Source organism: Thalia democratica, chromosome 3 (genome assembly GCF_965202585.1).
Source record: "Thalia democratica chromosome 3, ktThaDemo2.hap1.1, whole genome shotgun sequence".
Lineage (NCBI taxonomy): Eukaryota > Metazoa > Chordata > Thaliacea > Salpida > Salpidae > Thalia > Thalia democratica.
In genome coordinates this window covers 60172349-60187175 of record NC_139167.1, presented here as the reverse complement: position 1 = coordinate 60187175, position 14827 = coordinate 60172349, and the positions used below count along the sequence as shown (strand labels likewise).

Genomic DNA, 14827 nt, shown 5'->3' with positions numbered 1-14827 from the left:
TTAGGTGCATAATATCGCGAGAAAACGAGGAAATAATCGAATCGAGCATCAGAATAAGAATATGCGACAAAATGTGGCACCACCTAACGATTGAAAATTCACGAGGAGTTTTGAGAATGGAACTTGATTACAAACATTACTCATCTGACGTAACAATGCCTACAGGTTCGAATAGTAAAAACTGGTTTAATAAAGTTTGATTTATAATCTTGTTTGTATATCTTTGAAATATTAATAAAAAAAAACTAAATTAAAGTTTTGAAAATCAACGTTTATTAAAGCATTAACTATTTTAAATAAGTAGAATAAAGAAACTAACAATATAAAAACAAATTTTTATTTTTTTCTTGACTTGGTCAATACGCGTTTTTAACTAAACTCAAATACTCAGAAGCCGACATTGATCTGGATGGGGACTTGTATCTCGGTGGTTATCCGTTGCTAGGTGACCTCCTCCCATTGCTAGAAGATTCACCCCAGTCATTTGGAGGGTGCATGCGCATGTTCCGCTTCAATGACATCATAGTAGACTTGGTTGATGACGTCAGAGTTGCTAAACTTGTCGACTTGGACGGATGCCCCGCTCACGAGAATGATGACGTAATAATCGAAAATGATATCACTGTTGATAGCAGCGCGTCGGGAATGGAAGCCATGACAACGGAAGAGGCGGTTTCTACGAGAAACGAGAGTTTCGTTTGCGGTGAATACCCTGTTTTGAAGGTTTATGAGGGAGGGGATAAAAGTTTTGTTGATGACGTTGGGTCGACCTTCACCAGGATGCTGTACAAGGTGTTTTGTTATGATAGAATTAAATTGATTTAGTTTTAGAAGTATTTTTCTTATAAAAGAGAAGTTTACATTTAAAATAAATAACTATTAACCTTTAACTTTTTCCCTTAATGTTTTCGTTTTCGTATATTATCTGTACTTAACCATACATTTTAAAACTTCAAGTAACTATACAAATGTTAAGTTTATGTTTAGTTCACAAATAACTGAACTAAAGTAACTTGCTACGAAATAGATTAGTTACAAGGTTTCAAAATATAATTGCACTACATCATACGAGTCTTTTTTACTCAAAATACACAATTTTTGTACAAACAATTAAATAAATAACTGCCTTATCAGGTATCGAGTTCGAACGGTGGTGGGGTCGCACAGGGCAAATGGGTGATTATGAGATCAGGAGAGGGTAAGCCCCTTCAAGTTCCCGCCCCTTTCGACCCGGTGTACTACGATGGGAGGGGAGTTGGGGTGAGCTGGAAGGACCCCGTGCAATCAAACGGGGTTGTGTTGAACTTCACGGTCACTGCTACTCGTTAGTGTTTGTTTATTTTGTTATGATTGGTTTTAGACTATATTTAAATATTTTTAAAGTTGAATCAAGAATTTCGAAATAAGTTTTTTTGTGGTGTATTAGAAAAATAAAGTAAAAGTCAATGTTTATTAATGTCTTTTTATAGCAGTAAAGGAATAGAATTAAATTTTATTGAAACTCCGCTAAACTTTAGAGCTGAAACGAATCATAAACCTTTTATTTAAATTTTATACCTTTCTTTCCAAAATCAAAATAATAATATCACTTCTACACTTTTAAACAGCAATCAACTCAACAATGATGACGTCACTAATACTTCCCCCAACGCGAAACTTCGCGTTCGACGGTGACGTGTACCGCGGCAACGTGACGTCACTCACCCCGGATCAAGAGTACCTAATGACGTTGCAAGCTTGCACCGAGGAGAACTGCGCCTCCAGTGTCGGCGAGTTGAAAATCAAAACCCCCTCCGAGGCGCCTGATGACGTCATTGAGCCGGAAGCCGACGTCACACCAAGCAACATGACCGTCAAGGTGAGAAAAAATCATTAAAAATTTAAAGAATAACTGAATAAATTATATATTTAAGTTTTCTGTTCGAAAGATTTTTTTTAGTTATAGTAGAAACATAGCGTGTATCTTTGCTGCTAAAAATTTAAAACTAACATTTATATTGCAATGTGATTGTAAACACTGTAAACTGTGACATTCTAATTTACTTTAAGCTCAACTAATTCTTTATTTGAGCTTGCATTTTTGAAGTTAAATTTAAATAAATTTTCAAACTATAAAAAGTTAGTAATCAATATTCGTTTCTATCTTTTTATAGATAAAATTTATCTGTTGTATTACAACTTTTAAACTTTAACAACCCTTAAATTAAGTTTAAACAATTTTAACAACTTCTGTTTAAGTTGAACTTCGTAAAATTTACTAAATGATTAAAAGGCTTACTACTTTATTAAAACTAAGTCTTAAAAAAACTATCTCTCTAAATGCATTTAATAATTAAACTCATTCTTTAAACAGTGGAAATCACCACTGCACCCGAACGGAGTTATATTAAACTACACGTTGTATTTGAACGGAAGCCAGATATACACTGGTCTTGATACAAATTATACTGTGGATAATTTGGACATATTCACTTATCAAACATTCAAATTGGAAGCTTGTACTATTGCAGGTTGGTGTTAATAACTAGCCTAACACTATTTCTGAACTTAATAGGTAGCTTAAACGCTGATAAATGTTTTTTGAATCACTCTAATTTTGTTAAAAAGTTAAACTGACCTAACACTTGAAATTTTATTAAGTTAATAATGAATATAAACTTTAGCACGAAGCACATATTGATTATAAAACAGCTAAAGTTGGTTTTTGAGCTAATTAATTTAGAAAATAGCTGTTTTTTAACTTTTGCAAAACTTATTAAAAAAGACTTGAAATGTTTTGAAAATTCAACAGATCATGTTGCAGCTTCAATAAGATAACGTAAATAAATAAGATCAGTAATTAAGATTAAACTAAAGTTTTAAATTATTTTATTTCTTACTCCAATTGTATTAGATGTATATGTATAACTATTCATTTAGGATGCAACATCAGCAAGAACATTCGTATCCTGAGCGGTCAGTTGCCCCCCAACTACGTGGATCAGGTCATGGTGAGCGTGCAGGGACCCCACGAGGTTGAACTCAGGTGGCTGGAACCGTCGGTGCTGAACGGCGTGTTCAAAAAATACGAGATACTGTTGAGGGAGGACGGTTGGTTTTTGAATCATATTTGTTTAGTGGTTTTTTTTATGTGGTCGTTACTATTTCAAATTGCTTGTTGCATTTTAAATTATTTTTAAAGACAATTGTTTGCCTTGAGTTTTAAGCTTATGTTTTATACTCGTATCTTGTAGAATACAAATGACATTTATGTAAGAAGCTATACTGCTTAAAAATACTTTGCTTCTGCAAAATTTGGTTTGTACAACATTTAAATAGTAGTAACTTCTCTTTAGATACAAACTACTAACTTCATCTTTATTAGTATAAACACGTGCTCAGACTTACACAATACTGTTTAAAAACATAATTTACCCTAGTCAAACTAATCAGTCTTTATTTCTTTTTAAAAACACAGAATCAGATGTAGACGAGGTAGTTTACTCATCAACGGAGAACTTCCTCACGCACAAGCTTGATAATCTAACAGCAGGCACTCTTTATTACGTCACACTATCGGCATGCACTTACGGAGGTTGCACGAAATCCCACCCTACTCAGTGCAGGACTCACGAGAGCATACCGGAGAAAGTGCCCGCTCCCCATGTCACATCCAACAGTTCTTCCACGTTCACGGTTCGTTGTTGATTTTGATAAAAGTAATTTTTGTTATTTTTGATGTTATAGTAAAAACAACGAAATTTGTTGTTTTTAATGTCGTAAAAATATAAAGGGTATGGTTCTTGCAATAAGCTACTACAATAAGGTTCTATTATAAGAGAACAACAAACTTAAAGAAAAGTTGAAAAATCTACGTCACAATAGAGTTGTGCAAGATCTTTTTGAAACTCTTTTTGTTGTTTGACTTTCAAGTACAATAGAGTAGTTCATGTTTAAAACTATAATATAGTACTTTAAATTTGGTTTGTGTTAAATCACATCTAGGGCATTAACTCTTATAAGTTTTGCTCTTTTATTGTATTTTTAAAGCTCTCAAAGTTTAAACCATCTAATAGTATATCAAATGTTAAAAAAACATTACACAGGTTTCGTGGTCAGAACCGGAAATGCCTAACGGAAAAATAACTTTGTACACTTTGTACAAAAATGACGAAATAATTCACACTTCTACTGAAACCGGATCATTTGTCGTCAACTACATGAGAGCTTACAGGTTTCGTATGATTTCTATAGATCGTTAATTAGTATAACTCTTTTTATTTGTTTTAGTGTATCCAAAAGTCTTTATTTTGATAAAAGTACACAGCAGTCAATAGAAAACAGTTAAATTATTAAAGAATGAAAAATAGTGATTTTCTTTTGTAGTCAATCCAAAATTCAAACTTTTGGTTCTTTTAGATAATTTTTTAAAGATGTACTAAACCATTTTTATACAGTTACCAGATCAGATTGAAATTTATCGAAAACGCGTTTTTAATAATGTTTATAGTTTAATCTTATACAAAACTCTTATTTGTTTACTACAATAACTTAGTGTATAAATATCTAACACTTTGACTGTATGTTATATGCAGAGAGTTGAGTATATATCGTATGTTATATAGTAGTATATATAAGGATAAATTGATAATGTATTTTGGTGGAAACATAGCGTGTGTTTTTGTTGCATAAGATTTAAAACTAACTTTTATGTTGGAATTAAACTGTAAACTTCAATCTAACTTACTTTACTGTCCTAGGCATGACGTCAAACTGTTTTGGTGTATGACTCGATAACTGAAAGGTTTTTTATACACCAGATCCTTAGACCAAACCTTTTGAGCGTATTTTTTTGTCGTTCAATAAACAACATACTTGCTCTACTGATTTTTAATTTGAGCTTGTTTTTTATTTTAGTAAATAAACAGAAATTTTTAAAATACAATAATTTGGTAATCATTAATATTTTCTATTTTTCTTTTAGTTAAAATATATCTGTTGTAGTAACATTTACAACTCTACATACAGTGAGCACGAGTTCAGATTGAAGGTGTGCACCACAATAGGTTGCAGCTTCTCCCCACTCGTCACACACAGGACACTAGAGAGCGCACCTGAGGGCGAAGTGAGGCTTTCAGTGACGGTAGTAGGACCCAAGACGTTAGAAGCCAAGTGGACCAAACCGGCTAGCGAGAATGGTGAACTCACTTATCAGGTTAGTAGGGTGATGTAAAATATTTTTAAGTTTTTTAATTATGATAATCAAAACACGTTTTTTGAAATAAACTAACTTACTTATAACTTGATCCTTTTTTAGACTATAATATAGTTTAAAACTATTTTTAATTTTTTTTTACTTTGAAACTTTATGCTGCATAAAGATTTCTCTAAATAACAAGCTTTCGAAACATTCTTTGTTTAAACTGTTCAATTATTAAAGAGAAATAAAATCTACGTCAATCATCAACGATAAAAAAATTCCAATTGTTTTAAATGCTAATAAACACTTTTTTAAACACACAGGTAATCTGTCAAGGGTTGTTCTTTGCTGAAAACACAGAAGAATTCGTAATAGAAAAACAAACTAGAATTATGCTGAACACAAGCGAATACGCAGAATGGCAGAAAATTGAACGCCTCATGCCTTTCACTGACTATATCGTGAAAGTAAGTAAACTATTATAGTAAAAGAACAACAAGATAAATTGTATAAAAGAATAACTAAATTGTTTTATAAATTATGTAATTTTTGTTAAATAAAGTTACTCGTTTCACGTGCGCCTTTATAAATATAATCCATGTTCATGTTTGTATTTTAATTTATTAAAATTAAAAAGAAGATCTAACTAATTTTATGCTGTTAATTTCGAAGTAATTTCCACTTGAAAGTATTTGAGTTGTTTATAACTAACGTTAGGCAAATCATGTAACAAACAACAAGTAAACTATCGAGTAAGTATTATATTATGACGTCACACAGGTTAAGGCATACAACACGGCGGGTCACCTGCTTAGCAACATGAGGACGGTTTCCATGCCACCGGGGAAACCCGAGGGAATTCCCGCCCCCAAGCTGATCACCACAACCTCCAACTCCATCCTCGCTTCGTGGAAGGTTGTTGAATTGAGTATAAGACATTATAGTAAAATTTTTAATTATTTTTGTGCAAAATCTAAATTTTTAAAAGATCACTATAGTAAATAAAAATTTTACTAGGAGTTTTTAAAGTTATGTTAAGGGTAAAGTAAGTGTTACGTTTTATTTGATAAAAAGGTTTTTACAAAAAATCTTTTGTTCATTAAACTGTTAAAAGTAATCAAAACATTTCAAAATACAACGGATTGTAAGAAGTTGAAATACAGATCACGCATAACAATTGTTGTATACGTATTATCTTATAACAATTTAATTTCTCAACTTGAGCTTTTTCCAAGAAAAAATTACAATCGAAAAACGTTTACATAATGAAATGTTTATTCTAATACTATAAATAGGGAGAAACATTGTAAAATAATGAGCTTTTAAACATTTTAATTTTAAAACACTATAACGCTTTCAGGATACTGCAAGAAACAATGCACCAGGTAAATCAGTTTTCCAACTACTATATAGAAAGAAAAATCCCCAGAGTGATGAGGTGCATCTTTTTGATGAAGATACTCGGCAGATGAGCTACAATCTGACAGGTTTATCAAATTAAAGAAGTATTAGTTTTATGTGTAAAACATAATATTCTTCTTGTTTGTTTTAACTACGAAACTTAATTTTAAAAAATGATAATAGTTTAGTTGCAGCTACTTTACATAGTTAGACATAAAAAAGTTGTAAGTTTCAGCCTAGAATCTAGATTATATGAAAACAATAAATTTTTTATTAAAAGTTTTATAAAATATAATGTGACTATATATATACGATTTAGCAATTATACCCTTCATCTTTAGGTCTTCTACCATACAGAGAATATGAATTTCAGCTATTAGCTTCTAACAACTATGGAACTAATCCTAGTAAATGGAGTTCTATTTTCACCTTACCTTCTACACCTAGGTTGGTAAAAATTCAGTATCAAATCAGAGTTTTCGTTTATAAATTTGTTCTAAAAGAGAAATTGTTTATTTTTTAACTTTTAATTTAAGTCCATTTCTCTCTAAAAATTTATATCTGATGAACATTTAATTTTAAGAAGTATTCCTCAATACTATTATCCAAGTATTTGCTAAAATAGTAGGAAATGTTTATATCTATTAGATGGTGTTATACTAAACACAACTAATTTCAACTACGACTTCTCCACAGCTTTGTTGAACCACCAAAGGCAGTCAACCGCAACCAAGCCATGATATACGTCACGTGGTCGCCTCCAGCGTCACCCAACGGTATTGTGACGTCATACAAGTTATGGTTGGATGATCGCGAGTTGATCGAGTTGGCGGGAAATCTAACTGAGTACGAAGTTTACAATATGAAGCCGTTTACTACTTACACATTCAGGTTTCTTTTAAAATTTGTAGTATACTTGATTGTAGCTAAAATTTGTTTATTTTCTCTGCGGTAAGAATTTATTTGATCTTAAATCAAGTTTACAATTTAAACTAATGGTCATAGTTATCATGCTTAGGACTACTTTTGTAAGAATCTAAACACTGTTTTAAGAAATATTCTTGCTTGCTTATAAATGCTTTTTTTTCATTGTCTTAAAAAATACTTGCTTATAAATAATTTTTTTTTATTTTATTTAAGTTTTTTCTACTATGTGCTGTAAGAAAAAATCTTACCTTAAAGCGTTGACTACCTGTACTACTTTGTTTTTGTCTATTAATAACTCAAGTTTTCTATAAACTTTTATTAAGTTTAAGTTCATACTTGACTTTATATTATGATCGCAAACAATTTGGTTTTGTTTTACTTTAAGTTAAGTTTAAAATATTCTATCAAAGTATTACTGTTTTGTAAACATTTCTTTTTAAAGCTTAGCAGAAAATTACCATATTTTGTTTTTCTCGACATAACATTTTAAAAATTAACTTTTTTACAAATCTACAACTAAGTTTAAACAATATTTTAGGAGATTTAATAAATAGTGTTCATAATTCAACATATAAGTTGTTCTTAAAAAGAACAGAATAAACTAACATTTACTTTACATTTTTAATTTTTTAAACTAACGTTTTTACATTTTGTATTTGTTTGTCTATTAGACCATATTCTAATAAACACATGTTATATAGCATTGAAAATGAATGCTAAAAATATCTGGTTTTTATCAAAACCACTCAGCAAACTTAAAGCAAAAGTAGCGGCAAAACTTAAACCGCTACAGCATGTTCTTCTTCTTTATAGATTAATCGCTCCTCAAAAAATATGGACTTTTGTGATGAAACTATTTATCTTGTGCTATAATGCAAAGTATAACTTTCCTTAAGCATTACTATATATTACTAGTTTTCCATAGAAAGAATAACTGTTTATGTCACATAGTAAAACAGTGCTTTTTATTTTTTTGCTGATCTGAGTAACTCAACTGTAAAAACTTCTGCAAAACTTGCATAACTGTAATAAAAGATATTTTACACCTAAGCTAATAAAACTTTTTCTTGTTTATATGTTTATATCATAGTTTCATAAGAACATTTTTATTTTTGTTTCCACAAACCTTTACAAAAATCTAAAAGTTTTCTGCGAACACAACTACAAAATTTAATATAAACAAACTATTACATAAAATAAAATTATGAAAAGATTCAATAATTCTAAACATTTATTAAATTATATTCATTAAAATATACAGTATAGAAGCGTGCACTCCGGCTGGATGTACTAAAAGTGAGAAATCGAAACCTGTTACTACGAAGGCCTCTGCACCAGAGGTTAGTCCAAAAATTTTGATATTAATTTGTATTATATAAATATTTTTAACGTAGAAATTAGCTACTACAATGGCCTCTGCAGCAGAATTTAGTATTTTTTGATTTTATTAATTTGTTAATAAATTTGTATAAAATAACTTGAAATCAAAACAAGTTATACGAAGGCCTCTGCACCATAGGCTGGTCCATTTATATAAATTTACTAAAATAGTTTAAGGTAAATATCTGTGTTATCTTGTACCTAAGGTTATTCTTAAAGCTAATTTGTTTGTATTGTGTTCAATAAAAGTTTAAAATAATATGTGTGTATATAAAATAGATGTTTCGACGGACAGTTGAAACTTTCTGAATGTAATATTTAGTTGTTTGTAAAATAAAAATGAAAGCTTAACACAATTAAACTAAAGCAGAAATATATCACAAAACAAATGCATTTTAACTTAATTGAAATTGGATGGGAAAAGTTATAAAGTACAACAACTTTTTTCTTAATCAACGGATATACAACAAAAATCTGGAGTTTGAATTAATAAAAATTAAAACTTAACAAAACAAAAAGTGATAATTATTTTTTTCAAAAAAACATTTAGTTTCATCTGCTTAAAATTTTTAAACAGACTTCTTTTTTTTAAGCATTGTAAAAGTTTAGTAAAGGATTTTAGAGTTTTTTAAAAGTTGCACATCTTTATTTTTTTTAACTTTACATATGAATTTAGTTCATTCACTTTGATGGATTTATTTGATAATTTGTTTTATTTGTTTTAATAAAACATATACATTTAATTCACTATTGTCTTTTTGATTAAATGTTTTATATCTATATTTACGATTACTTAAAATTTGATTTAAAAGAAGCTAGCTTTGCTTTGTTTAGAAATTCTGCGTTAAAAGCTTATTATACCCTTAAAGCAAACAATAATAATAAATATATTGTTTTACAAAAAATGTTATCGATTCAGAACCGGCTAAAAATGCATATAGCAAAAGTGCTTAAAGTTTGCCTTTGAGTTAAAACTTATTAGTTTAATTTTTGTTTGCACATTCTTGATAGATATGCTGCCATAATGATTTTTATTATGTCCGCTAAAGTCGTAAATGCTTTTTTTTTCTTTAGATATTTTTTCGAATACTTAATATAGACAAATAAACAATTCAAATTTTTGTGTTAGTCAGAAGTGCTTTAGTATTTATTTAGAAATTAAAAGAATGATTTAAAATGTAGTTTACGTTGTCAGAAGGCAAATAATTTCAAAAATTATGAAAACATTAACTGTATAAAGTAATAACTTGACAATTAAAATTTTAAACAAGAATTCATTGTTAAAAGAACTACTTTTTGCTTTAATTTAAAAACAACAAATAAAATGATAAAAAAGAAAAATAAATAACTTTCTTTCGACTCGTATAAACTCCCTTTTGTTTTCAAACAAACAAAGTCAAGCTTATTAAGTTAAAATATTTGAAATAGTTTTCCCTTTAAAAACAAATACTTTGTTATTGATAATAAAACTTAAATGTTTTCACCGGAAAGTTAACCGATTTCAAAATTGATGTCTATAGTGTCGGACAAATTCTTTTGACTAATATCCTCGTTGTACTTGTTTTAGACATATTTCTTAAACTCATTATAAATTTTTGTTAAGCTATTTGACCACTAATGTCGTGTTTTATGTTAGCTTTAATAAGACCTAAAAAAATACTGACAACTAAAGCTATGAATTTTGAACTAAATGGTTCGAGTCAATATTAAACTATATTAAGTTATGTAATATTTATAAACACAAACATAAATAAAAATTGAAAACAATTTTACTTATGTCTCATTGAAATTTCGATAATATTATACAGTTTTGTTGATATTTTTAAATAAAATTTCTAAAAGTTTGTTTGATGATGAATCAACATTTAAAAAGATATTGTTTTTCAATAGCTTAAACTAAAAACATAAATTAATCATCAAACTTTAATTAAGCAACTATTGTACAAAATTTTTAATTTTTTCCAATAAAAATTATAAAAATTGTAAAGTTGTATAGTATAAAATTAAGTTTTTATATTATTTTAATAAACTTTTTGTTTAGTTTTAAAAATCATATTTTTTGCTGAACTTGTACAGTGAGTCTTTTGGTTTATTTAATTAAAACGCTTAAAAGAAAGTTTTTTAAAACTTAGTTTGTTTTTATAAAATATATCGACAAATACATTACACGTTTTATTCAAGTAGGAAATTTTATAGTACAAATTTATCAACTACTGTTGTGTTAACCAAGCTATAGAATATAATATTAACATGTATTAAACCTTGATAATAGCCACGTCATAATGACTTTAAATAAAAAGTGTGAAATAAATAATGTTTAGATAAGGATTTGGAAAATTTAGTAAACTAGACTTAACAGTAGGTTAATTTTTAAATATTACTAAAAAATTAAAGTTTTTTTATAAAGTTTCATAATTAAGCAACATATAAATACTTCAAAGTTTACTTTTTTAAACTACATTCGTTAAAGTAAATTCAAGGAGCTTACTTTTTAGCGTAATTTAAAATAAAGGAAGATATTTACTAAAAGCTAAACGTACAACCGCGCAAGATGTTCAAGCTTGCTTAGATCGATAATATTGATTTTAAACAGATGTTTTCTAAATTCGTGTGAATACTTTGATTTTCAACAATAGTTTTTTTTAAAAGGTCTTCGACTTAAGTATTTTAATTTATTTCAAAAAATATAAAAGTATAGTTAATACTTCTTTCAATATATATTTTTTTTAATTTTTCACATATCTTAGTTTTATTTACTTATAAAAATGAATTTAATCACTTAACATTAAAGTATTTTTTTAAATGTATGACTGCCAACGAACACTGTATGACTGTCTTAATATGGCTATGTTACTCAATTATAATAGGTTGAATAAATTAGTTTTTGCCGTTAGATTGAACTACAACACATGCTTTTCAAAATTTTCATAACTATAACAAAAAAATCTTTATAAATTAAGCATTTCAATAAATGATAAATTGACAATTATCTGCGAACCTTTTAGTGATAAACTAAACCGGTAGAAAAGTAAAAATTAAAAATTTACTACTTTTAAAATATATGTCCGGTTTAAAATCAGACGTATACAGCTTTGCTCTGTTGTTTAACTTGTTAGTATCATTTTTGTTAAAGATGTTGTTCAAAATTTACCAAGCAGGCAAAATTTTTACTTATTTATCCGCTAACGGTGTTAAAGTTTTAAAAATTTTACTCAAGGTTTAAACCTGTTTTTTTTTCCAGTTTTTAATGTTCTGTAACCATTATTGAGTTTTTTGTCTTTACAATTAAAACTTACTTTGTTTTTGTCTAAATTAACACTTATAAGTTTGTATGTTATTTGAAAAATCAACTTTGTGTCGAGTTTATTTTATGCCTATTTTAACTGTTAAGTTGCAAAGCCAAAGAAAATATTTGCTAAACTATTAAATATTAAAAAAAATTCTAAATTTGCTTTTATTACTGTAAAAGTAATTACTCTAGTTTACTGAAATAAATACTATTTTCATTAAATTAAATAATTATAAAAGATATAGCGGTGAGTGTTTTATTATAAAGTAGGATCGAAAGCTAATTTTTAAAAGTATTTTAGCTAACATATGCAAAAAAACTACAATTTTTTACTTCCTTTACTTTGTTTTATCTTATCATATTCTTTTTTAATAGTAAGCTAGTATGTAAAAAATAATAATCATGGTTAGAAACAGTTAGTTTCTGAACTAAATCAAAAGTGTATGACAATTTTTAAACAATAACTTAACAGTAATTAATTGATTTTCTAATAAAAAGTAGCTAAGAATCTTAAATTAGAAGTTTTTAAGTCAGTTTTTTATGACAGTTTTAACTTACTTTACGTCTAATAAAATGAGTAAAATCAGAAAGTTTTCATTAAACATATAAATTAAATACTTTTGTTCCACTTTAACGCTAATTTTTACTTTAAAGCTTGTTTTCAAAAACGTATCATATTTATACTTTAAAGTTTAGCTTACTTTTTGTCTGTTGTTAGTATCAACTAGTTATGTTTTTTATTCGTTTGCAGTAAATATTGTTAGTAAACTATCGTTTCTTAAAAAAAACCAGATAGTATATAAAAAATAGTATCAGTTTAGTTTTTTGACTTATGAACAAAAAATTAGTTTTAATTTTTTATTTTCATATACTTTTTTCTAAAAAACTACTTTTACAACATTTTTGTATAATACTAAACAACATTCACCTTTTGATTAACTTGCTTGAAAAATAAATTATCTGTATTGGTATGTAGCTTTATAAAAACAAATACATGGAAACATTTTAAACTTAATGCTTTAAAGTATTCTTACGGGAATTTAATCCAGTTTACTGATTTACTTAGATTCTACAAATGAAAACTGGGTATGTATTTTAATTTCTGTTATCTTAAAGTTACGGCATTTTTTATAACGAATTTTGTCGGAACTATTTACCACTAAAGTCGTTATCGAATTTTTTAAGTGTGCATAAACCCAATATAATAACTTTAGTAGTTTAAAACACTCCTTTTCATGTCTATATAGTTTTTTTATATTTTCTTTGTTTAGTTTCAATTTAATAATTTTGAATTTTGTTCAATAATGAGCTTTTTCTTCTAATAGTATAATTTGAACTTACATAACCAGATTATGTTTAAATAATGTTTAATTATCATTCTAAACGTAAAATAACTATTTTTTTAACAAAATTGTTTTTTTATATTGTCAGTGTAAAAGTTAGAACTTTATATAAATTAACACTGTTATTTATAATTTTTTTGTTGGGAAAGTAATTATAAGTTTTCATTAAAGAGAAAACTTCAAATTAATTATACACTTTATAAACATATTTATTCTTGCTGTAAACGTTTTGTACAAAAAGTATTCAATAATTAAGCTTTATTGCAAGTCTTTAAGTAATATATCACAAATAAATAATAAAATTAGAATGCGCATCAAAATTACGCTAGGTATTTTATTTCATTTGATAAAATCTTATTACTGCTGAATGCTACGTAAAAAAGTATGTCTTACTTGTCTTGTTCTTTTCTTAAACTGTTTACAATTTTTCTGGTTTAAAATATGATTTTAATTTCTATAAGCATATTTAGAAACCCTAAAAATTGTAAAAAATAATAAATACCAAAATATTTTTACTATTGTTTCTTTGCCTAAAAAGTGCTCTGAAATACAAATACTATCAGTATTTTCGATCGGTTATATGGAAGTTATCTAAAAATAGGTTAATTATTTTTTGATTGAAAATCATTAAACTTATCAAAGCGTAAAACTACTTCCTTTTACTAGTAAATCTCAATGATTTATTAGTTTAAACGATTTTTGATTGTCTTACTGAGTATAAAACTACTTCACTTAATTTTGGCGAGCAACAACTTTAAAAAAAAACAGAAAAAATAAAAAAAATAAATCAATATTTACTTAGCACTGTTTTTATTGCTAGTTATAATTTTGATTTGAAATATGATACTTTAACCTCAAAAATGCTACCTCTAAGCTAATCTGTTCTATCAACGACAAAATTTAAAACGTTTGAAATCAATAGATTAACCATCTTTTTACAGTTGTAAAAACTGTTAAATTTCTGTTCTAATATTTTTTTCTGCAAAAATTAGTTTAAAAAAAAAACTTTGTGCAGTTATAGTTTGTCAAAAAAAAATTCATAAATTTTGCCATAAAGTCGAACTCTATAGTGAATATTTTCAATAGAATTCAACAATTTATGATACCTTTTAGGTTATAAGTTTTATTTAGATTGCAGTTAAAAAATCTGAAAACATTTTCTTGTATTTTGAATTAATCTGAAGCAATACTATTAACAACTTTTTATTTAAATTAATTGATCTTTGAGACTTTTTTTAATTAAAAGTAAATTGCATCTTAAATGACAAATTTATTGATAACATGTTTCAATTAAAAATACGAAACTTA

General features: G+C 27.2%; 1 protein-coding gene across 1 annotated transcript in view; it reads left to right on the top strand.

Annotated features, from left to right (window-relative positions):
- The window catches only part of LOC145831246 (usherin-like), a 115050-nt gene that overhangs the window by 22862 nt on the left and 77361 nt on the right, over positions 1-14827 (top strand). Inside the window, exons 33-47 of the mRNA XM_082938406.1 lie at positions 5-165; positions 392-792; positions 1135-1324; positions 1608-1858; positions 2354-2510; positions 2920-3090; positions 3458-3675; positions 4086-4213; positions 5008-5194; positions 5503-5646; positions 5960-6094; positions 6540-6666; positions 6922-7027; positions 7277-7471; positions 8769-8847. Coding sequence (XP_082794532.1) covers positions 5-165; positions 392-792; positions 1135-1324; positions 1608-1858; positions 2354-2510; positions 2920-3090; positions 3458-3675; positions 4086-4213; positions 5008-5194; positions 5503-5646; positions 5960-6094; positions 6540-6666; positions 6922-7027; positions 7277-7471; positions 8769-8847 — 2650 coding nt within the window. The remainder of the gene's footprint in view (positions 1-4; positions 166-391; positions 793-1134; positions 1325-1607; positions 1859-2353; positions 2511-2919; positions 3091-3457; positions 3676-4085; positions 4214-5007; positions 5195-5502; positions 5647-5959; positions 6095-6539; positions 6667-6921; positions 7028-7276; positions 7472-8768; positions 8848-14827) is intronic.